This window comes from Balaenoptera borealis (genome assembly GCF_965194805.1).
Source record: "Balaenoptera borealis genome assembly, chromosome: 17".
NCBI lineage: Eukaryota > Metazoa > Chordata > Mammalia > Artiodactyla > Balaenopteridae > Balaenoptera > Balaenoptera borealis.
In genome coordinates this window covers 19,165,685-19,190,709 of record NC_138876.1, presented here as the reverse complement: position 1 = coordinate 19,190,709, position 25,025 = coordinate 19,165,685, and the positions used below count along the sequence as shown (strand labels likewise).

General features: G+C 40.2%; 1 protein-coding gene across 12 annotated transcripts in view; it reads right to left on the bottom strand.

Moving 5' to 3' along the window:
- Positions 1-25,025, bottom strand: part of ENPP2 (ectonucleotide pyrophosphatase/phosphodiesterase 2) — a 107,233-nt gene that overhangs the window by 21,567 nt on the left and 60,641 nt on the right. For 3 of the 12 annotated variants that reach the window (XM_082364247.1, XM_082364251.1, XM_082364245.1), the window contains 10 exons: positions 20,878-20,943; positions 19,864-19,936; positions 15,313-15,468; positions 13,184-13,292; positions 9,811-9,936; positions 6,496-6,527; positions 5,658-5,785; positions 2,575-2,662; positions 2,323-2,410; positions 1,017-1,201 (listed from right to left, as the gene is read on the bottom strand). In XM_082364247.1, coding sequence (XP_082220373.1) covers positions 1,017-1,201; positions 2,323-2,410; positions 2,575-2,662; positions 5,658-5,785; positions 6,496-6,527; positions 9,811-9,936; positions 13,184-13,292; positions 15,313-15,468; positions 19,864-19,936; positions 20,878-20,943 — 1,051 coding nt within the window. The remainder of the gene's footprint in view (positions 1-1,016; positions 1,202-2,322; positions 2,411-2,574; positions 2,663-5,657; positions 5,786-6,495; positions 6,528-9,810; positions 9,937-13,183; positions 13,293-15,312; positions 15,469-19,863; positions 19,937-20,877; positions 20,944-25,025) is intronic. The other 9 variants (XM_082364249.1, XM_082364252.1, XM_082364244.1 and 6 more) reach the window with 5 other exon arrangements.

The window sequence follows — 25,025 nt, the reverse complement described above, 5'->3', positions numbered from 1 at the left end:
ATGCAAAAATAAAATTGCTTTGCTTTGTGTTGGAACCCTCTCAACCACTAACCAGTGTTAGTGGTAACACTGGTTGTATCTTCCTGTCAGAAGCACTGATGGGCAACTCTAAAAGGTCTTTGATCAATATAAAATTCAATAAGCAAATTATTACTGAACATGTGTAGTTTGCTTGTTTCAATAACTGTCCAAACACGAGGTGCTGGGTAGTCCCTATCAGCACCCCCAACGCCCGCCCTGCCACACCCTTCCTTACCCTGCTCTGTGCCCTGGGAGACTGATCTCTAGGGACTCATCAAAGAGCGAGCTTGCCCTCCAGCTGGGCTCCAACGATGAGAGGTACCAGCAGGGGATTGGGAGGGGTGGATTTACTCCCCCAGCTTCCCCTCTACCAGGTTGCAGTGCGTTTGCTGCACCCGTCTACCAAATTCCGTCGTTCCTTCCTATATAGCTCTTTCTCCATGTGCCAGTAACTGCTCCCTCCCTTTATTGTTGAGACCTAGGATTGGTACCCTATTAGCCCCAGGGTACTTCAGCATCCCTCATTGATTTCCCTCTACCCTGCCAGCCTTTGAAATAGTATTCTCATTAAATGTGATTGAAACAATCCCTTTCAACCTTCTTTAAAAACCTCTTCTGCATGGGCCATCTGTTTCTTATTGGGACCATGACTGATAGACATGTGACCCAGGTTGAGAAAAAAAAGAAAAAAAACCATTTCGGTTGGGAATTGTGACTCCACAGAATAGCATTATGAATTTTACTTTTTGTTCTTCATTATCTATCCCTGGGCTGTCCAATATGGTAGCCATGAGCCGCATACGGCTCTTTAAACTTAAAGTCACTAAACGAAATTAAAAACTTAGTTCCAAGTGTTCAAAAGCTACATCTGACCAGTGACTACCATTCTGGACAGTACAGATGTACCATTCACATCATCACAGAAAGTTCTATTGGACGGCACTGCTCTACACCCAAAAGGCTCCTCCATGATAAACATTAAAAATTATTTCTACCTTTGGCTCTACCTTATCATCACAGGTACAGCCCAGGTCAAAATCAGACTGAAGGTACATAATCCCTGGGTAATTGGGTCTGGTAACTTCCTCTGGCATGGTTGGTCTGAAAGTGTTAGTGCGCAGGAGATGGTTCAAACTTCCGTGAGTCCCATTATTAGGAGCTGGTTTCAATCCCAGGAGATCTGATGAGAAGAAAGAAAAGAGCCAGGTACTTTGTAAATATTTTTCATGAGGTATAGGGAGAGTCAAAACCATTCACCTTCCAAGGGCCTGAAAACTTGGAACACGAATTAGAATAGAATAAAACCAAATTCAGACTGTAGGCTCGCTTCTTACTTCCTAAATCATTCTTGCCTGATCATGTCTTGGCAACAACTTTCTGAAATAGTATGTTCATTGCTTGATTATAAAGAGAGACATTTCCAAAAAGAGAGAGTGAAGAAATAGGGCCTTACTTAGCTACTGCCTGTGTCTGTGATAGTTACAACCCAAGGACCATCAGCGTCAGTATCATTGCCCTTCTGCTTCTCTAAAAGTCTAAGGAGACTTTTTATCCCGAATTTTGAAGTGGGACTTATAATCAATAAATAACCTCTAGTCTGCCCTCTCATGCACTCCACAGAAGTACGGGGACAAGAAGAGGTTTTGGCCTTGGGCCCTAAAGTGCCGCTGTGAAATGAACAGGCTGATTTCACAGCAAGTGAAATGGTTGCCAAGCGAGCATACAGTGACTTGCCTAAGCTGAGAGGTGGGGCAGGGGAGAGCCAGCAGCCAAGATGGGAAAAGAACCCAGGAGACCCGACTTTCAGACTCCCCCTCTAACCACCAGACTGGCACTCCCTTACTAAATAGGAAAAGTTGTCCTCATTCAGCAACTAGAAACTCAAGGAAGAAAAATAATTAGGAGTACATAAATAGCTGGCCAGGATACAAGCTGGCGAAATTTTAACTGGACTGCAATGGGAGAGATGGAGGTGGGAGAAAGCTCTGTGCTGAACTCTTGCTTTACCCAGCCTCTGACCATTGGTGTCAAACTGTAATGCTATGTTAGATCAGCCAGAGACTGCCAACAGCAACACTATGAAAACTCCCCGTTAGTCAACTGTTGACGGAAGACAAAGAAGCCTTAGAAGGGGATGATATTCTGTCTCTTGAACCAATGGGCAAATTACCACATTTTTTGTGTGTGAAAAGATGAGGTGATCCCAGAAAACAGACACCTCATTTCTTTCTCTGACATTGAAAGAAGTTCATACGTTAACTCAAGATTGTTTTCTTGGTTTTGATGAAATAAGTGACTTACCACACATGACATTGTAAAGTTCAATGTTTTCAAATGGAGGCACTTTAGTCTTGTATTTAAATGTTGGGCCATAACCTACGAAAACAGTCTTCCAAAAGAAAAGAAAACAAACAAAACAATTAGGCATTGCTAATATCTAGTAGCAACCCTTCCTCAATTTCTAAATGTTTTGCAAGCTTCACTCACACCACCATTCCCATCCCTTCTTGGAGTCACTAAAACACACTTCGATTCACAGTTCCAGGAGCATACCTGCATACTGTTGACCTTGTTATCAAATCCATGGTCTCCCTGGAAAAAACATTTTCCCGATGGTTTCTTATAAACATCCAAAGGTTTCCTAGAGTGAAACAATTGTACAATCAGTCAGGATTTCTCATGAAATCATTCTGATTTTTAAAAAAAACAAAAAACAAAAACAAAAACAAAAAAAACCAGTGCACAAAAAATATCTCTAAGGAGTGGATCTTACAAGTATATTCTTCTCATTGTAATTGTATCATTCCTGTGGTGATGAAAACATGATGCTGTTCTTTTGCCCCAAGTGCTTTTGCTTTGACAATCAGCCCAGGACAAGTTGGGACCTGAAGTCCTGGTCCCCTCCTCATGCCTCGTGCTTGCAAAGCACGAGGTCACAGGTACAGACACACCTTGTAGATACTGCACGTTCGATTCCAGACCACCACAATAAAGAGAACATCGCAGTAAACTGAGTCACATGAAGTTTTTGTTTTCCCAGTGCATAGAAAAGGTATATTTACACTATACTATATTAAGTATGCAATAGCATTATGATGTCTAAAACAACAACACACATACCTTAATTTAAAAATAGTGCTGGGGGCTTCCCTGGTGGCGCAGTGGTTAAGAATCCACCTGCCAATGCAGGGGACGCGGGTTCGAGCCCTGGTCTGGGAGGATCCCATATGCCGCGGAGCAACTGGGCCCATGAGCCACAACTACTGAGCCTGCGCGTCTGGAGCCTGTGCTCCGCAACAAGAGAGGCCGCAATAGTGAGAGGCCCGCGCACCGCGATGAAGAGTGGCCCCCGCACCGTGATAAGAGTGGCCCCCGCTTGCTGCAACTGGAGAAAGCCCTCGCGCAGAAACGAAGACCCAGCACAGCCAAAAAATGAATAAATAAATAAATTAAAAAAAAAATAGTGCTGTTGGAAAAATGTCACCTATAGACTCTCGATGCAGGGCTGCCACAAAGCTTCAACTGTCTGCCTATGTGCTTCACTAGCTCCAGGACTGTAAGACTCTCCACTCTGGGGCCGTGTTTGTCTGGTTCATTTCTACATACCCATCACTATGCTTCATGCTAAGCACACAGTTGGCACTTTAAAAATATGTGATGTTTAATCAATGAATGGAGATCTGTATTCTATAAAAATGTTTGCATACAAATTTACCTGTCAACAAATTTACCTAGTAATACCACTAGAGAACATAACTGAGTCATAAGCTTAACATATGTAATAGTGGCATAGCTAATAAGAGCGAAGCCTCACCTAGACAGTACCTCCATTTAGAAATAGAAAATGGAAACCTTGCTCTCTAGACATCAAAAGCATCTGAGCTTCTTTGTTGGGACAGGAAGATGCCTTTTGCTTAGAGTCATGCAGCACTTTTCCAAAACACTTTCATGTTTATTAAGACAAATATTTCCTAAGTACCTATAGGTACATTGCACTGAAGTAAAGTGCTTGGGGGAAAACAAAGAAATTAAACTTTGGGGTCTTTGTTCTTAGGAAAAGTACTTTCAGCTTGGGATAATAAGATATGTGCATATAATAACTCAACAGTGCAAGATATAAGTTGAAAAGATTTACTGCTAATTAAAATGCCTGGCTTTGGTCTACACTCATTTGCTCAACTATCTTCATCTTTTACTTAACTCCTACTCAACTCCCAAGTTTTCTTCGTTGAAACCTACAAACGGTACAAATTTGCTCTCTCTTCCAAGCCATCCCATACTCAGACATACTCAGCCAAGCCATTTTGGTCACATTTTTGTAACTTTTCCTTGAAGACTCCCCATGTCTGTTCTAAATGATCTCAATAATTTCTAGTTTACATACGTATCTCTTCACAATCCTACATATTTAACTCTATGTACCCCCTGACAATTACGGTAGGATATTTGTGTATTTGTCACATGTGTCTCTCTAGATGTTCCATACTGATGCAAGCTCTTAGAGGACACACATTTTCTTGTTATCTTCTCTCTCTTGTAAATTCATTCAAGTACCAAGCCAGAGTACATCTAGTAGTTGTTCAATTATTACTAAGTTAATTAAGACTGAGTCTCAGCACTTTTCTTAAGGAGAAAGTCAGAGCAAGACTGAGTGGGGGACTTCCCTGGTGGCACAGTGGTTAAGAATCCGCCTGCCAGTTCAGGGGACACAGGTTCGATCCCTGGTCCGGGAAGATGCCACAGAGCAACTAAACCCGTGCACCACAACTACTGAGCCTGCACTCTAGAGCCTGCTAGCCACAACTACTGAAGTCCGCATGCCCTAGAGCCCGTGCCACAAATACTGAGCCCATGTGCTGCAACTACTGAAGACCCCGCCTAGAGCCCGTGCTCCGCAACAAGAGAAGCCACCGCAATGAGAAGCCCACACACTGCAACGAAGAGTAGCCCCTGCTTGTCTCAACTAGGGAAAGCCCATGCGCAGCAACGAAGACCCAACGCAGCCAAAAAAAAAAAAAGATTGAGTAGGAAAGGGCTGCCCCCAGATCTGTGTGAAAGTGATTCAGCTTTGGATAATTAACTCTTTGGAACTGGTTAGAGCTTCCAGACACATCCTACATCAGATTCAAGAGCAAGGAATAGTCTCTTCCATATTGGAGAGTCTTGTAGTTCAAAACAAGGCAAACAACTGAAATACTTAAGGCAATGTAAAACACGCCTATAGTAACAGAGGTTTTAAGATTAACAACATTTTCTGAACTCTTCTATAAATGTCGCTACAAGCTAAGTCTCGTCAATGGAGGCCAGACCTGTCCAGTGTGGTAAGGCAATGTCCCAGGTATATGTTTGACTTACTCAAGTAATAAGAATAGAATGTAAATTTGAAAAACAGAACAGAGAGACAAACACACAAAGATGCACTGAGAGGCTACAAAGAGCCACCAAGATGCTGAGACCAGGAACACAGAGATGTATTGTCTCAGGGCTAATTGTTTATCCAGCACACAAACTCTTTGCAAATGATGAGATTTCCAACTGAGATTTCTTTTCATAATGGCTAAGGAACTTAAAGCACTCCAGCTGCCAAAGGGGTGGTTATGAAGATGAGGATCAGGGACAGCCTATCCCCAAGTTACCTTGCGACGTGCCATCTTCGGTCCACCAATAAATGGATGTCCTCAATTCTTCTGTTGTTGGCATAGTGCAAACGTTTGGGAAGGTGCTGTTTCATGTAAGGCTTAAAGTGCTGATCTGGTTTTTTACACTGAAATAGAAATGAATATTGAACTTTAGATGGAGTGTCTTCTAGAAAAGTCCAAGACATTCTCTCTAGAAAGAGGAAGGTTTTAAGTCAAACGAAAGGTTAATTACTGAATAAATGGCATTTGTTACCCCTATCAAATGATAAAAGCTGAAAACAAATAGATTCAAAGGGGATTAGATAATGTTGAAGAAGACATAGAAGGTTATCAGAGGGGAGTTAGAAATTTTTAAGATACATTCCTGACTCATGAGACCATCACGAAGAGCAACTCAAACTCCAAGGCTTTTTCCCAAATGCTTCAAATCAAGGGATGGGGAGGTGGGGTGGGAAGGGAGGAGGAGGCATGTTCAGGACCATGTGATTACAGTCTTATGTGCCTTTAAGGTCCCTATCCCGGATGGGAAAACTATGGAACAGGGTGGTGGGCGGATCTGGTTCAGAAAGAGTAAGGATCTGTTTAATCATGAATGAATACTTGTCAGCCCTAATGTCAAGGTCAAATACTCTCATTTTGTATGGTTACCAAGACCATTAGGGAGCCTGCAGCTGTCCATGGGCCAGAAGTTTTGAAAGCTCTTAGGGAAACAAATATACAGGATGGCAGGGCAGTGAGGAAAATATTCCTGTCACCCTACAGGGGACTTGAATACAAGAGAAGAGTGTGTGGAAGCTACTCCAAGGGCAGAGGCCTGGTGACATGCAATACTTACCGTGAGATTAGCAATAATGACTTTAGGGTCATCTGTTCAAAGAGAGAAGGAGAAAGGTTTCAAAAGAGTTGACAGTAATCACTGACAGAAATCATTTTTGCAGCGAGAGACTCAATTCTTTTTTTTTTTTTCTCCTAGAAGACCTATCACTTTAGATTTTGTTTAAAATATATGTAAAACTGTGTGTGGATATTTAAAATTTCAGTAAAGTGAAATGTATCTAAATGAGAGGAACAATTCCTATGGTAAATGTCCCTGCTAGGTCCAAGTCAACCTTTCCGGAAGGGAATTCCTCCTTCCAGAGCACCGGGGTACTGCTGGGTAAATTGCTTTTTTAAAATTCTCCCAAATGGTCCCTCTGGAACCTGAATTGAGTTTATTTGAAATTTAACATCAGGAACTAAACTGGGCATTTGGGGCTTTTAATGTAACTTCCTATGTATCTGCAGATCTTTCAAACAAGCGATCATCCACTTTTAAGATGAATCTTCGAATCCATTATTTTTTCTAAAGGGAATTTTTTTCCTCAGTAATATCACAGGGCTAATTACATAGGTGGTTGCCCCTTTCCAGCTGCAGACACACACATGTATGCACCTCCTTTATTTTCACTACCAGCAAACAAAGGATATTTTAGTCAATACCCTGAACTAGCTAAAAGCAAAACTATGTAAGTGATGGCTGTGTATAAACTGTGGACAGGAATATATTATCTGAAGGTCCCCTTTTAGGGGGGTGGGTGTGGGGAGAAAGAGGAGATTGTAGGTTGGTTGGATTTTGTTTTGTTTTCCAAAAATTTGCTTCAGCATGTCATTATAGAATCAGCAGAAAAGGAAAGCAGCATTCAGAAGAGATACCGACAGTCATGAGGCAACCGTCCCTGGAATATAAACATCAGTAGAGCAGGTCATGTCTCTGTCATTTCCTGCTGCATCCCCAGGGCCTGGTAAGCACTCGATAAACATTTGTTAATAAATATAAATAAATATTTGTTCATGTTTGTTGCAAATGCATGAATAAGCTTGCCTTGCAGCGTAAATATACACTCTTCAAAGACAATGTTCAGAATCTTAGTTCTAAAGCTATGAAATTCGAAGATAAAAAAATGTGGATTCCCTTCTACTTAAATTGGGGGTAAAATTTAGTCGCATCTTTCAATGACAAGCAAATAAGTAATAATGGTAGCAATAATAATTAACCCAAATTGTGTCCATACCATGTTCGGTCTCTGTAAGGGCTTTGCAGGCACTGTCTCTCTGGTCATTCACAACTACTCTGCTGGAATGTAGGTGTCATCAGAATCCTCACTAAGCCAACTGGCATTTAGAAGGTGGAGGCGGGGGAAGAGGGGAACGTGCACACTGGGACCCTGCTGGCAATCTGACTGAGCAAGCCATGCTTTGAACCTCTACATTCAGTGACCTCATCAACCACAGTCCTCAAAGGGACCAAACAGAATGAGTTCATGTTCTTCGATAATGAAGAAAAATAAATAGCACAGGGCAGTCTTGTACTCAGATAAATCCCAGAGAACTTCTAGGAAATAACAAATGCCTGAGTCCATGTGTGGGACACCAATCCTTCAATTCTGAAATACTCAGCCCTCTCATGCTAACAACTCCCAGAGAGCAGGGGAGGCCCCCAGTACAGGGTAGTGGTTAAGAGTCAGTTAAGCATCTGTGTTTAAATTCCCGCTCTGCCACTCACTAACTGCCGTCCTCTTAGCCAGTTACTTCACCTCTCTCTGAGCCTTGATTGCCACTGTTTATAAGAGGAGATGATAATACCTAACACACAGGCCATTGGAAGGATTCAATAAGGTGTGTGTACATCTGGCTGAAAGAGCGATGTGACGAAAATATCATCGTCATAACTACCATTTATATAGCTTTGACTATGTGCTAAACATTAATCTAAGTGATATGTAGAGAATCTCTCATTTAATCTTCCCAACAATCCTTATGTTACAGATGAGAAGACTAAGGCACAGAGTGTTAAAGTAGCTTGCCTTAAGTAGCTTAAGGTCACAGAGTGAAGCAGCTGGCAAAGATTTGAACCCACGCATCCTGCCACCATTGTTTTTGTCTTAAACACCTCGCTCTCCCATCTCTCATAAAATGTATGAACGTGTTTTTTAAAATACAAGACATTTAATTATTGGTAGTTATCATTTCATTAGCCTTAGGCAAGTTTTCCTTCCACTCCTAAAACAACCTCCCCATTACTTTTACTGATGTTTTGAAATACCTTTCAGAATAGACAAAAACTTTCTTGCATAAGCCCTAGAATGCACATACTAAACCAAGAGGTACTGTAGTGACTCTGCAGGCCACTCTGGCGAGGGCCTGCCTAGCTCAAGTGAACAGAGAAGACAGGACATGGAGGATAGAAAAGGCATGGAAAAGAGAAGGCAGAGACACCAACGTTTTGTTTATTTCACAGCGTTGCCTGGAGCTGACCTTGGAACAGTTCCCATTTCTGTTGACTCAGTAACATCGTTTGGGAAAAACTTAATTTTCCAAAGCTTTATGCTTGGTGCCAATGGTTTCTTATTCCCAAGGCTAAAAATGCTAAAGGATTTTTTTCTTCCCCAAAATGCAGCATGCCTCCAATAAAACTATACACTTCTCCAAAGCTAGGCGGCTGGGCAGCATGTAAGACATCTTAGCCCATAAATCAAAGTTCTCATCAGTGGCATATCATAACCCAAACGTGTAAAACAGGAGTGATAAGACTATTCCTGTTTATTTTATTTCTAATCTTTCAAAACAGCTGCCCCTTTGCAAGGGCTTAATAGTTTCTCCTGCTGGGTTCTGTCAATCACTTTTTCTAAAGGTGAAGATTTCCCTTCAACCAGGCTCCTAGGAAGGTTTAGGGTCCGAGGGCACTTTTGCCAACCCTGTCATGGACTCCCCCACTTGAGCTAAAGAGTAAACCTGAACCTCTTGTTGGAAAGTTTGTCTCTTGTAAGCAGAAGTTTATGGTTATACACATGCCTCAAATTAAGTGTATTTTCCACATGATAAAAACAAGAGCAAATATTTACATAATGCTACGAGGGGCCAGGAACTATTCTAAGTGATAAACATAGGTTCATTTTCACAACAACCCTATGAGCTAGTTGTTATTTATCATTCCTTTTTTCAGATGAAAAAAACTGAGGTTTAGAGAGAGTTTCAATGACTCATTCAAGTTCACTCAGCTAAGCAGCAAAGCTAGGATTTCCACCCAAGTAGTCCAGCTTCAGAGAATAAGCCCTTTCTCACTCCACTAAATTACCCTTCTAACAATTTAGTATTTTAAGAGTCAACTTACATTTAGCATTATTGCTAAATTTGGGTCGAATTCTTCCTAGAGTTCCTGGCACTAAAGTAATGTCATCCACATTAGTTAGGTAATTGCTCAAGAATTCGGTTCTATCACATGTGACATCTTCCATTCCTATGGGGAGGGAAAAGAAAGTATTTTCAGGCAACTGTAAAATTAAAATCTCCACACAGACACTAAAGGTAACATTCAGGCCTCTCCTTAATTCGTTTTTCACAACTTAACATGAGGAGCCCCCTCTTTTGAGGCTTCTTAACTTGACTTTGAATTTTTGAATGCTTCATTATATAATCTTTTCATCAGACATTGCTTGAGTCATATCATCTTGCAGCACGAGAAGGCTGAAAATGCATCATCTCAATTATATTTTAAGTCATTCAGCAAGACCAACAAGATAAAGGAAGTAACCGTGATCTTTTAGAAACAAATCTATTTACACTGTCATTATGAAAAAGATCTATTCTTTAAAAAAAAAAAATCCCAGATTGCTTTAAACTCTTCCCAGCTGGGGGTGGTGTAAATAGCTGTGTCTCTTTTACAAAATGTCATTTTCCAACTCTCTAATGTATCTCGCGACTTGAGTACAGAATCACCAGCCCTCACTCTGCCTTCACTGGTGGCCTTGGATGTTACTGACAAAACAATACTGGCAACAAGAGAGAGAAAGAAAAATGTCAGCCCCAGTGACCACCCAAACTGAAAAAGAAAATAACGCTGAAAACAAGCTGTAAACAATATAATCTGTTAAAACTGAAAGCTAGCAACTAGAATATAAAAAGGGTCTTGGGAGGGAATTTTTTCACCAACAAATATTGCCCCCTCCCACCCATGATTTGTTTCCTGCCTCCCATTAAGGAGAATTTCTTGATCAATATTAAAAAAATAAATAAAAACAAAAACAAACTCAGATCTTAGAATCACAAGTTATGGAGGCTGGAAGAGAACTTTATTGTCATTTCAGAATTTATGAGATGAGATGAAGCTATAAAGGTTTAATATATTGCTTTGTACAATCCAGTATCCAAATATTTTTTAAGTGGGGAAACTTAAATGATTCTGTAAAGGATTCCCTAAGGTTTTGGAATAAAGAAATATAACTCAGAGTGGCCCAGGTATGGTGAAATTCCAATTATCACCTTCTGGGATCCCAGATCCAGACCCCTCTTTTTTAAATACAAATTGGAAGGAAGAGAGAGAAAAACATATCCCAACATAGCACAAGGGTTATCTATCTTGCCTTTTAACATTTAAAATCTCAGGAGGAAAAACTGAAACAATAAACAGCTATTATGTTCAAGTACAATGTTAATCCAGGAAGGGGAAGTCTCTAAATACATGTTAATGGAAGACTAGAAGGATCTTTCATTTGCTGCCTTCCTAAGTCACTTAAGCCACCCCAATGGTGAACCATCTCTCTTGCTTTCAAAGTGCTTCTCAAGCATCATCACCCTTCACCCTCCAGACTAACTCTGTGTCCGTGGTGTTAGTGTTCTCATTCTACAGATGAGGAGGCTGAAACTTGGAGAGGCTTTTAAGTGGCACAGTGCAATTTGAACTCCATTGCAATTCATTCTTACTCCAAAGCCCAGGCTCTGGAACGCTAGACAATACTACCTTTTAAGAAAGAGATGTTGTGCCATCTATCCATCTCAGAAGCCTGCACACTGGCCAGACCAGATTGTAATCTAGCCAAGACTTTTACAATGCTCCAGCATGTGATTCATTGGAGCCCATCTACTTCTTAGACATATGGCTCCACCATGTAAGCAAATGTTCTTGACACCTCTGGGCAACTTAAATCAAATCAGCTGTGTCACAGGCGCCAGATTCTCTGTCCTATCTGCAGCTCTCCACCAAGTCAAACTCATGGAACATGATTTTGCAGCTGGTTACATTTAGTCCCTGCAAAAGAACATGTTAGTTCTAGGGTTTTTTTGTTTTTTTGTTTTTTTGTTTTAATTTCTCATAGATCTTCTAGAAAATTCTATAAAGAAAACTTCAGGCCCAGAGCAGAGTTTTGATTAGGGAGAGTTATCTGCCCTTCTTTTTTTTTTTTTTTTTTTAAATGAGTTTCAACATATTTCTTTAGCCCTGACAGTTGCATTTCCCAGTCTGCTGCTGCTTAAGAAATTCTTAATTGTTTTTTTTTTTTTTTAAGTTTTAATATTTATTTATTTACGGCTGTGTTGGGTCTTCGTTTCTGTGCGAGGGCTTTCTCCAGTTGTGGCAAGCGGGGGCCACTCTTCATCGCAGTGCGTGGGCCTCTCACTATCGCGGCCTCTCTTGTTGCGGAGCACAGGCTCCAGACGCGCAGGCTCAGTAGTTGTGGCTCACGGGCCTAGTTGCTCCGCAGCATGTGGGATCTTCCCAGACCAGGGCTCGAACCCGTGTCCCCTGCATTGGCAGGCAAATTCTCAACCACTGCGCCACCACGGAAGCCCCTATCTGTTCTTCTTAACAGAACTACCAAGTCAACTAATTTTCTTCTTCCAAACCCTCTCCTAGAAGGGAGCAGCCCCATATTCCAGAGTCATGATTTCAATTTGCTAGTTCTGGAATGCAGCAGGCACTCTCAGTCTGCACACCTGTGAAATAAGAATGTTCTCTGATGCACCCTCCCACCCCAGCTCTATAAACATATATGTTTATGATGCTCTTGACCCATAAATTTTTCTACTTTATACAGTGATTTAGAAAACTGCTTCCTAAACTGCTTCTTCCTCTCTTTAACAGTCTTCTCTACTGAAACAGGGTTCTCTGATTTGGGTCTTGAATTAGCTCAGTGAATGCATGGAAATCACTTTTCTCATATGCCACTTCTTTGACAAGAAGCCTATGTCTCCACCTTTTTTTAAATCATATTTAGATTTATTTTTTAGCCACATGAACTCTGTGGGGATGTGGCTAGCAGGGATATGTCACATTCACAGAGGAAGCTCTTAACATCACAAGGGAATTGTCTGCAATCTTTTTTTTTTTTTTTTTTTTTTGTCATGCTGCACAGCGTGAGGGATCTCCGTTCCCCGGCCAGGGATTGAGCCCAGGCCCCAGCAGTGAAAGCGCCGAATCCTAACCACTGGACCGCCAGGGAATTCCCTGCAACTTTTTAATATGGGACAGATTTTTGTAGGAAGGCTTTTCCTGCAAAGAATAGGAAGATACAGGAATTCCCTGGTTTTGATCAAAATGTATGCAGGGTCATCTCAGGTCGTCTCATAATTTTGAGTCACGGCTCGATTTCTTTCCCCATCCTGAAGAAAGGGGGATGGAGGAAGAAGAATACAACCTGGGATTCTGAGAGCAAGGGTTTCCCCAGCACATCAGAAACGTTATCTATCTGGATAAAGAAACAAAGCTTTACCGTGGTCTCCGACAAAGATGACATTTACACAGCGATGCAGCTTTAATTGTTTCAGTCCATCCATTAATTGCCCCACTGTTTTGTCAATATCCCTCAGAGGATTTGTCATCTGGAAAAAGGAGCAAATTAGTCCCTGAAGGTTTTTTTTTTTTCCTTTCAGTATCTCATAGATCTTCTACCCCTAGAACATTCTGGAAAGAAAACTTCAGGCCCAGAGGCAGAGCTTTGTCTAGGGAGATTTTCCTGCCTTTCTACATGGAAACATGGTCTAAGCATTTTTATTTGTATTCTTTTAGGAATGTAAAACCTCTCCTCATTCAATCCCTTTCAAGATTCTTTGATATAAAAATAGAAAAATTAAGGGCACTTCTTCTTTTAGAGATAAAATAGCCTTTCTAAAATGTAACAATGTTCTTTAAGTCCAAGAATTTTGAGAATGAGAAGAAAGTCAGATGGACAGTTTAAGCCTCTTGTTCCCTACGTGAAAACACCTAGGCTTTGAACCATGGCAAGAAGATGGAGGCTAAGTGAATCAAAAGCTGTTCTGAGGTTAAATGGTAACCTTCCACTGGATGCCAAATTAGAGCATCATTAATACAAAGAGATTCATCTAGTGTTCCAGAAAACTTAACTGTCAATTTCTGACAACAATAGATTCTTAATAGAAGGACCACTTCTAAGAAGCAAGCTACTACTTCCCAATGTAGTCCCTTTCAAGCTGATTTTGAGTAAAATAAAAATCTACAAGAGTTCAAACTTCAACAGAAGTGAATCATTGAGCTTGTTCTAGAAGGTTTCTTAGTTAGCCTAACGAAAAATGAAAACTCAGTTCTCTGAAGAACATTCCCAAAGCATAAGAATCATAATCCATCTCTCATGTTCTTGTTTCAAATGGAAGTTTCTGATAGCATGAATGCCACCACCTACTAGAGATTTCCCTCTCCCTCTCATCTCTGTGCAATGGAAAGATTTTCAAGAAACATCCCATCAGACAAACACTTGACAGAACTTTAGCTGAATTTGACAGCTTAGCTACAATCACACATATCCACTCAAAATGACAGATAAGAACGGAAGGGATCGGCATATCTTTTTTTCCTCAGACACATAATCTTATCTTCCATTAGCATCTTCTCAGATGACTCTTGACCTCTCCTCATATCATGTTATCAGTAAAATCAGGTATAAATTTGTTTTTCTTCATGACAGGAGTCAGTATTTCAAATTCTGTCCCAAGGAGTAAGTCACAAGTGAAAGTTTCATAATGACGTGTGCAGCATAATCTGAAGAGACTAACAGAGGGTAGACTTAGTGGTATTTGCTTCTGAGTAAACCGTGCTCTCCTCTAAGACCTTCACCTAGACAAAGAAATACCAAACGCACAACCTATGTCAACCCTTGGCAACAAATTCATTTTCTTTAGTCAGAAAGATGACTCAGGTTAAAATCCAGAACCTAGTTCTTAGTGATTAGTTCAAACAATCATAAATAAGATAGTGCCTTGGAGGTCTCTGGAGGTTTCAAGAAAAGTAACAACCTATAGGCTATTCTGAATGTAATGAAAAGAGTACACATTGCTCATATCTCTATAAGAAAACACACCCAACTCTATCTACCCATTGTTTTCTCTCTCCTTCTGTCTCAGCTCTTCCCTTGTCTATCATCTAAGACCTCTTCTGAACTTGGAAGGTACAGACCACTAATCTAATCCAATATACTATTGAGCTCTAATCTATACCATCTCTCAGGATTTCCCCGACTACCTTGCTGGGTTGTTCTCAAGAACCAAGGCTACAAGAAACTGTGACAAATTCTGTGAAAAAGTGCAAGCAAAACCAATAGCTTTCTTAACACTCATTCAAGCCTAAATATTCATACTAGTTTGGGGCAACTAACTCTAAAGAAAGTAGAAGGTGTTTTTTTTTTTTTTTTTTTCTAGCTGAAAGATCAAGAAGTCTTCACATCAGTGTTAACCTCTGAAGGAGCAGATTCTTCTGGACTCAAAGCCAAGGAAGACACACCAGACTTTTTCTGAAACATATTCAGCTGATTTTCAAACCAAGGCACTGAAGGAAACCTTCAACTCAGACCTGCCCGCCACAAAGCTTTGGAACAATAGATAAACTTACTTTGTCCTGACGAGTTTCCGCAGCATAATGATCCATCCTATGTAATTTTCTTCTTCTTTTCTTTGGAGGAGTAACTGGTCTTTCCTGTCTCCTCTTAGGGGTAACCTTCCTCTTAGGTCTCTTAGCCGGAGTAAAAGGTGAGCCATAACTACTCTCCTGTACTGGCGGATAGAGATGTCTGGACTCAGAAGTCGTCTGTCCTTCTGGGTCAGATCATAAAGCTCACACTTTGCCATCTGGGGTCAGCAGAGTCTTAGTTAAAAAAAACTAAGACTCCTTAAGTGAGAAAAAGTTGGTATGAGGGATGATTCGGGGAACTCTACAGAGAGAAGCCTCCTAGATCAAACTTGATACTGCTGTTACGGCTTCTTCACTGAGAACAAGAATATAATTTAAGAGAATCTGGTCATGTGGGTCTCTTTTGGCTGAGGAGCCTACTGTGGATAGACCTGAAGGTGACACAGAATTCTGCATTCCATAACTCCTGCGTTACGGAGAGACTGGTCCTTGGCTATGAAAAGCTCTCCATTTATAAAGTATTAGCTGAAAACTAAATAGAATACTAGTCACTTGGTCATTTCAAGGTGCAAAAGGATTCATGGAGGTGGTTCCAATTCAGATCTAACAGGTATCTGTTCAGACCACCAACTATATCCAAGCAACTGTCACCTTCATTGGAAAGGATCAGGAAAAAAATTTTTAAACCAAGGATGGAATGAAACGTAAATACCAAGCAGTCCTCCTTGGTCATGAATGTACTTCCACACATCAGCAGAGAGAACTTCCCACTGATAATTTAGGTTTCTGGTAGAGAAGAACTCTGAGCCAAGAGGTAACCATAAATAGAACTGTCTTTTTAAAAATCCTCTTGTAAAATTAGGTGAAATGTAAAAAGTCATCGAGATCTCTTCATCTTGGTATACATATATGTATCAAGAAAGAGTCTACTTATACTCTTTCTGTTAGACATTCCCCTTTTAGTGGTGGTTGGGGGGTAGTGGCTGTACTATGCATTTGTTTTGAAAATCTAGCGAGCAGTAAAGGCTGACACGTAAACTGTAGATAAGGAAGATAACCTTTTGGGACTTCCAAATGCTGGAGAAAAACAGGCCCCTGATTTGCTGATGGTGCAAAGGTGAATTAAAGCAGCAAGCCCTGCTGTCTACCTAGCTGATTTCTCTCGGTGGGACTGTTCGAGACTCATTCAGATGCAAGAAGGGCCAGGAGGAGGAACGATGTTAGTGTATCCAAAAAGGAGGCCACTGCCATGCGATTTCACTGTTTCCAGAGCAAGCCACTGCAAAGGCATCGCCACAGCTGTCTCATCCTCTCTCTCCAGCAGAGCGATGGAAGGACACAGCCCCACGGACTCTGGTTTGGTTTGGTTTTTTTTTTTTTAATGCCTCTAGTTTTAGCCAATTCCCCATGAGATGAGAAGCAAAAGGAAAAAGAGGGTTTACCATTTCATGGTCACCAAATTCATTCAGCTAGCGCTCAAGTCTGCCCATCAGACACTCGGCCATTTGCAAGAGACCTCAACATTCCGAAGGCTCCAAAGGCGAGCCCTTCTGATTGCAGCAGGTTAGAGGAGTAGCAGGAGAAACAGCATTTTAGTCAAAATGAGTTTTCATCCAGGGATTATATCGCACGGGTCTCCTTCTTCGAATGTTAGAGGTTGACAATAGCTAAGTTTTCACTGACCAGCCATACTTTAGTCTGACTTTAGAAGATTTAGCCTGAGGTTATTAAAAGGATGGGAAGGAGAGGGGCAAATTTCCCTGCTTTTCAGAAGGATACTTTGCCGTCTGAAGGTAGTAACTAGCCAGCCAAAGCTCTGCCTCTAGGCCTGAAGAGCAGCCGAACGGAGAGTCACAGGGAAAGCATAGAAGCTCAAAGAGAAAAAGGTTGCGCCAGTAACCAAAAGCAAGCATATTTTCTGAACATTCACCGTTACACTATGAAACCAGGAGCAATACGCCATTTCTTGAAGCTATTAGCCCAATGTTTGCGAATCGTCCTGCAAAAAGTATACTCAGGTATTAAGCGAATAAAGCACAAACTTCAAGTGTGTTGGAGCACACAACATTTTGCCAGATTGAATCCTTTCGATTAAATTTCAAATGCAAGGTGTAAAAGAGAACATGTTACTGATTTTAAAAATAATATTTCAGCTACATGCACAATAAGTGTAGATGAGGGATATATAGGTAGATAAACCAATTCATCTACCACTAAAAAGAGGTTTTGCTGGCTTTGGTTTCATGTTTTAAACTGTTTTGTTTTTCTTTCAGTAAAAAATAAGATTCCTAGAACCAAATGAGAAATAGTTGAAATCTGAAAACACCCCTTGCTTTTTTGGGAGAAAGTGACCAAGTTCTCAGGTTATCATAACTGAAGATACATCGTAAGTGTTTTACCCCGTAGATATACGAGAATATCCCAGTTATAAGAAGCATTAATACTAAAAAGAACTAGCATGAATACTTCCAACTCTTAATTCAAAAATACTCAGGAAAAAATGTTTGTCTATTTATGAGAATCCTGAACATAGAACCATCATTACAGCAAATTAAAGCATCCTATATTATGCTTCATTTATCACTGCTCAGGACTTAAAAAAAACCTTTTAGTTTATTTCTCGATCAAAAACACACTTTCAAGTAAGTAATTATAACTGAACTACACATATTAGAAATCCAGAGATGTTAATGAATAAAGAACATTCATTGCTAAGCCATATAACTTTTAAGGAAATGAAAATTATAAGAATTATACCTCCTCTGTGTTGTAAAAAGCCAACTTTTGACATAAAGAAAACGTTCTGTGTGGTTTGAACATAGTTATTAATGGACCACTTTGCTTATCTCCTGGACTAAAGGAGAGTTAAATTATTTCCTAGTCTGGGAGTCAGAAGTTCTGTCTCCAAGTTCACTTACCAGCTGAGCAATTGGAGTAGCTCCTAACCTCTTAAAGTACCAGCCTCTGGCTTTTTAAAGAACGGCTATACCAATCGCTGTTTGCCTATGCCACAGGGTCTTTTAGGGGATACTATTATCCAAGCAAAATTGAACCTTTAAATAGGGTACATGGAACTGCTTAGGGTTTGGGGTTTTTTTTTTAACATCTTAATAAAATAAGGTTCCTATTGTTCACTTTAGATTAATCTCAAAGAAAATCATCCTAAAGATAAAATAGTCATGCTTGCTCTGGCAAGAATAAGATTTGTGTTTCATGTATGCAGATGTTTATCTCATTTTATCATTTGTGTTTCATAGTCATGCACCAGTGGTTAAACATCAAAGGAATAGGAAAAAGAGCATCAGACTTATATGACTTCAATGATTTAAGGCAAACTAGGAATGGGTTCGCACAGCATCTAGTTTCCAGTGCTTAAGGAAATCATCACTGAATTGATGTTAAAGCAATCAGAAGTATTTATGGCTCCTTAGTATTTACTGTCTTTGTTTAAACATGCTGCATTTTGATCAGAAATACTTAAACCAAGACACACTTATCTGTATTTCCTTAGTCATCCTTATGCTGAACATAACAAACTTAATTATAGCCAACAGTGTTGCCATCAGCTATCAGAGAATAAGAGGTAGTTCCCATCATCAAAGAGTTTATGAAACAATTTCTCATCCAAAATCAAGTTTTATTATGTTGATGTAGACCTCACCACCCTAGTAAGAAAGAGAGGTGGAAAACATTTAAAATATTAAAAGATTTAGATTTGCAAATCCCAGCATATTTTAAAATGATCTATGCTGAAGCACTGGGAAAATTTCCATCTCTCGATAAAAGAGGAACATAATAAAATATCCCCATCCCTTTCCCACCTCCTGAATTTGAAGTTATACTGGATACTACTACCTTATAGACAGATTGTCTTCTACTAAGAGCCCTGAGTGATACAAGGGTGTCACGTTGCTCTGCTAAACAGATTCATTCAACAGTGTATTTCTCCCAGTTAAGAATTTGTTTCACTTAGGGGGGTGATGGATATATTCATACTCTTGATCGTGGTGATGGTCTCACAGGTATATACCTATGTCAAGATTTATCAAATAAAAAATGTCCAATGCTATCAAATTTTCCAGGTTGCTTGTACCTGCTAAGGCTAGTGAGCTGACCTATCCTCTCTGAACAGCATAACCATTTTAAGGGAGTTGAAATTCAGTTGCAATGCTTTATATTGCAGGTTTCATCTCCAGATTCTTTTCTACTCCTTTCCCAGTGATGGCAAATGCCAACCCTTCCCGATCCTTCATCTTTTGACTGATGCCTGCAGGGCTGGAATACATCCCTTCCTATGAACACCAAGTTTAGGATACGTTTGAATAGCAAATCAATCTGAAATGAAGTTCCTGTAAGAAAACCAGGTATGTTTAAGATTCTTTTCAATGTTTTTACTCTTGTAGTTCTTTGACTCTGTATCCACTTTGCACATACAAACACCCTAAGAGACTTGGTACAAATCCTGAAATAAGGTCAGTAGATTAGGTGGCCCAGGGACACAGGTTCTCCTCAGGCAGAAGATAAGCTACTAACCTCAGGGCCAAAAGGGCCATATTTGTGTCCAGAGAAATCAGGTTGTTCGGAATAGAAGGCATAGACTGAAGGCCTACGGGAAAATTGGAAGGTTCAGAATCTCCCCCAAACCACACATGACAAAGAATATCAAATATCCCTACACATTACCAAAAAATCCTCTCAAATCAAGTTAATGAATCGCCCAACCACTGTTAGTCTTAGCATGAAAAAAGTCTCTTTCTTGTTTTTTTTCTACAGGAAAAAAACCACCCACCACCCCCTACACCATCCCCGCTGGGGTAACTGCCTGATTACTACCTTCAGGAATAAAAAGTCATGAGGAAAATCTGAACGCAAACTCTGGTCTTGGATCCTCAAGATAATAGAGCCCAGTGATCATTCACAGGGGCCAAGCAATCTGCAGCCTGAAAGAACAACTCCATTCAAGTGACAAGTCAGTCTTCTGGACTGAGAGCTTGGGATTAGCAGATGCAAACTATTATATATTGAATGGATAAACAATAAGGTCCTACTGTATAGCACAGGGAACTATATTCCACATCCTGTGATAAACCATAATGGAAAAGAATATGAAAAAGAATGTATATATATGCATAACTGAAGCACTTTGCTGTACAGTAGAAACTAACACAACATCGTAAATCAACTGTACTCCAATAAAATAAAATCTATTTTAAAAGTCAGTCTTCATGCTTCCCCAATCCTTGGGATGCTGCTGGTTTATTTATCAAAGCCGGGAACTCCCTCGAGCTCTGCTGTGGTGACCAGGATTAATAGCTGGAGTAATTCATGTAATTAAATGGTCCTCAATAACCTACGTCCATTGTAAACTAAGTCCTCCTTAGGGAAGCCACGTTTCAGGCTCAGAACCACAAAACTTGTAATAATACCAAACCATGGCTGTGCTTCTATTGCATAGTCCATCTGGTTATTCACCCAATTCCAACCTAAAATGGAAATGTACTAAAGAAAGAAGAGGGAGAGCCAGGCGGGATGGGGGGAAGCAAATACCTTTCGTCGTCCGGCAGGGTGAGCCACTGCAGGATGGTTAATATCCTCCGCTCATGAGGGATCATCCTGTAGGGTAGCAACCGGCAAAGCGTCAGGTTAGGTTGCATTTCTACCATCTCCAGCCTGATGAGCTCTTGCTCCTGCACCCAGGCCAGGGGCTCTCTATTTACCACCATCTGTTTTCACTTTGTCGTAGTAAAAGATCCCCTCTCCAATTAGTGTTTAAACGTCCATTTCTATTTGCAACATGTCATGCTGCTCAGCCTCTGCTACAGAAGACAACACTGGAAACTCCGATTCACAGTCAAATGAAGAATCTGCCATGTTTATCAGAGGCTCAGCTACAGGCAGAAAGGACCCCAGACTCAGAATCATTGCTGTTTAGTGGGTAAAGCCATTAGTTGTAGCCACCGAGGGGCCAGGACTTATATCCCCCATCTGCCTCTTGCTGGTGTGACCTCTCTTGACCTCTATGCCTCTCGACCGCTCTCAGCTTCAGTTTGCTCATCAGTAAAATAAAGATGATGGCAAAGCACCCTGAACAGCTTGGTTGTAAGGAGGAAATGAGACAAGAAAGGCAAAAGGCATGTACAGTGCCTAGCACATAGTGAGTGCTAAAAATAATCCCTATTTTCATTAATGATCATGATTAGTTATCATTCTATCGCTAAGTAGCTATATGACTTGAGAAACATTATTTAATCTGAAACTTTAAGTTCCTCGGGTATAAAATCAGGGTTTAGGAAAGGTATTCTTGAAATTCTCTTCTAGCTCTATAAAAATCTATCAAGAATAGGCACATATAATTATGAGACTGACAAAAAGGGTATAATCTTCATCCACAATGACTTTTGTGTTTAAGTCTCATTCCTCTGTTGAAATATAATTACCCTCAATCTGGCACTCATTTCAAGAGCTCTTGGCTAACGTGATAGCTTTGTATCATGGGCTGAGTTACATTAAGATGTTCACAAGCTGAGTGATGTCTTTATTTGTGGGGAAATTTGCTTATTTTTTCCTAACAAGGAACACAACATACTTTTCTGCTTCCCCATCCAAGACCAGGCATTAGAGCATGTTTATGATGAATTTAAACCGAAGCCTAAGTTTAATGGTAGATAGTAAAAATTACTGTGGCCAAGAGTGAACCCTAATATAAACTACGGTCTCTGAGTGATAATGATGTGTCAATGGAGGGTCATCATTTGTAACAAAGGTACCACTCTGGTGAGGGGTGTTGATACTGGGAGAGGTTGTGCATGTGTGGGTGCAGGGGGTAGATGGGAAATCTCTGTATCCACTGCTCAATTTTGCTGTGAACCTAAAACTGCTCTAAAAAAATAAACTATTAAAAATGTATTGTGGGATGTTGGGTGAGCCATTTCAGCTTTTACTTTTGGTAGACATGAGCATGAGAGAGCTAGGAGGAAAGACAAACCTTCAGAGCCATGGTAGATGGCTAGAGTTGGCAGGGACCCTAATCAAGCAGCCTCCCCCTATTTCCAATCGGTAGGGGATTTGTCATTCTTCTCTCTGGCCCCTTCTCTGTCTAGAACTATCCTACCAGCCCAAAAAAAGTCATGTTTACCATAAAACAAGGTCTCACTTAAACAAATTCCAATGCTGTTGAATAAATGCGATCCTGTTTATTATATCCTATAATTGAATTTGAAGTAGGCATAGCAAAGCCAGGTTAATCGCTGAAGGTATTTAATTCTTCAGCCTTAGAAATCCCCTGTATCTGAACAAAATAATTACATATTTTGAATTCTTTCCTAACTTAAAAAAAAGTGAATGTTGTAGCCTTTTCATTTTACCTTACTTCACTACCTACCTACAAGCTGCTTTATTTTATGTAATTGGTGTTAAGTCATAAAAATGGATTCTGATGGACTCACTTGATGCTAATGGAAAAATACAAATTAATAGAATTTGTTTCAAGCTCCAAATGTTCACCCTTTAACGCCTTCTTTGGATGGGGTACTTGACAAGTAGGGAGCAGGGGGAAAAAGCGTCAGCTCTGAGGCCAGAATGCCTGGGTTTGTGTTGGATGAGACTTTGACAAGTGACTTAACCTTTTAGTGCCTCTATAAAATGAGGAGAATAATAGTCCCTATCTTATAAGGTTGTTGTATGGATTAAAAGAGTTAATACTTAGAATAGTGCCTGGCACATTGAAAAATGTTAGCTTTATGGGAGTTCCCTGGTGGCCTAGTGGTTAGGATTCCGGGCTTTCACTGCTGTGGCCAGGGTTCAATTCCTGGTAAGGGAACTGCGATTCTGCAAGCTACGTGGCATCCCCACCCCCAAAAAAAGTTAGCTTTTATCATTATGTACTGGACGCACAGGCCCACAGATATGGTACACTCATTCACGAAATATTTGTTAAAAGCGTATGACGTCCAAGGCATTTCTGTGAATATAAAAAAAGATACAAGATACTCCTACCAAAAAAAAAAAGCTATTACGGGAAAGTCACCATTCTCTGCTTGGAACGAGAAGCAGGTGATTGCCGTTTTCTGGGCAGGGGCTGAATACGTGTGTGTGGTAAGAGCATGAGTACGTTGGAGGTCTGAGTATCCACTGTAACTGTGGCCTTGGGTACATTTTACCTCTCTAAGCCTTGGCACTCTGATCTCAAACATGAGGAGTCAGACACAGTGGTCTCTAAGTTTCCTAGTCGTTTTAGATTATCCTTATGAAATAACCTCAGAGACCAAAAAAGACATGGCCCTTAGCCATTAATGTTTAAAATTTGAAGCAGACACGGCACAAACAGATCTGACAAAGGAAGAGTGTATTCCAAACAGAGAGGGAAATGGGATTCATGCTGTTGCCTTTACCATCATTGATTGATATAGAATTTCTCAGGACACCAAGTACATTAGACATGTTTAGAAAAAGAAAAGGAAGTAGGAAAAATGGAAAATAACCTAGATGAGTTATTTAGTGCTAAAGGGGAACAAATTACCTTAGGTCATATATAGCCATTGTCTGGTCATTGTTGAAAGAGGTAATGTGAATAAGAAAACAGATACCATTTATTGGCTGTTCTCTATGTACTAAGTACCCTACTAAGCACTTTAAATAAGTTAACTCATTCTATCTTCACGATGCCCTATGATGAAGATGCCCTATGATGAAGACTATCATTCCTATTTGAAGATGAGGACATTGATTTATCGAGAGATTAAATCACCTGTCCGAGGTCAGCAATCTATTACGTGACAGAGCTGGGATTGGAATCAATCTAGACACCCATACATAAGGGGAATTACTGCCTTTGAACATGAATTGACATAAAAGAATGTAATGGAGACTCAGCTGAGGATGATTTTGAAAGGAAATGCTATCCCTTGAAAAGCTAGACTAATTCTAGATTGCAATATGGAACCAGGTTAAAAAGATGACCTTTAAATCTAAGTCTATGGTTGAATCTGGTTTTAAATTTTAAAATTTTCAGAATCTATGACGTGTAGATTTCCTTGACCTATATTCCATTAAATACCTGGAAGTATGACAATTTTTTTTAAGTTCTAAAGAGATTTTTAAAAAAGAAAGAAAGAAAATGAATCCAAGTCACTTCCAGGATATAGAGATAAAAGAATAGTCTGAGAAGCAAAGCAAACTACAGACATCTTTGGAGCAAAAAAGCTACCTTCTTATAAGATTTGAAATGGGTGGAAAAAATTGCCATTCAAAACCAAAACACTAAGCCTTTTCAATGAAGCTCTGCAGCAGTTTCGGGGGGTAAGGGTGGGGACTAAGTATTAATTATGCTGTTGGCACCTCTCCGTTCTGCCAGCCAAATATGTTGTGGAGCAGAAGAAATCACTTCTATAAGTATCAATGGCAACCAAGGGTTAAAAAATGTAATGCATAAGATTAAATTGGTAAATCTACATGTCATTTCTAACATATACTTATTTCTCAACAGAGAAAATCTCTTTTTAAAAAGGGGGGGAGACTTTTAAGGGACACTCTGTGTGAGCTTCAAATCACCAAACCCAATTTCAATTTAGCCCTTCAAATCTGAAAAAGCTACCTTTATTCCTGAATTTGGAGAATATAGATGGTACCATTCTGCATTAATTTGAACCTGTGATTGCTCTCAGCGCACTACTATTACAGAATAGTCAGATTTTTGT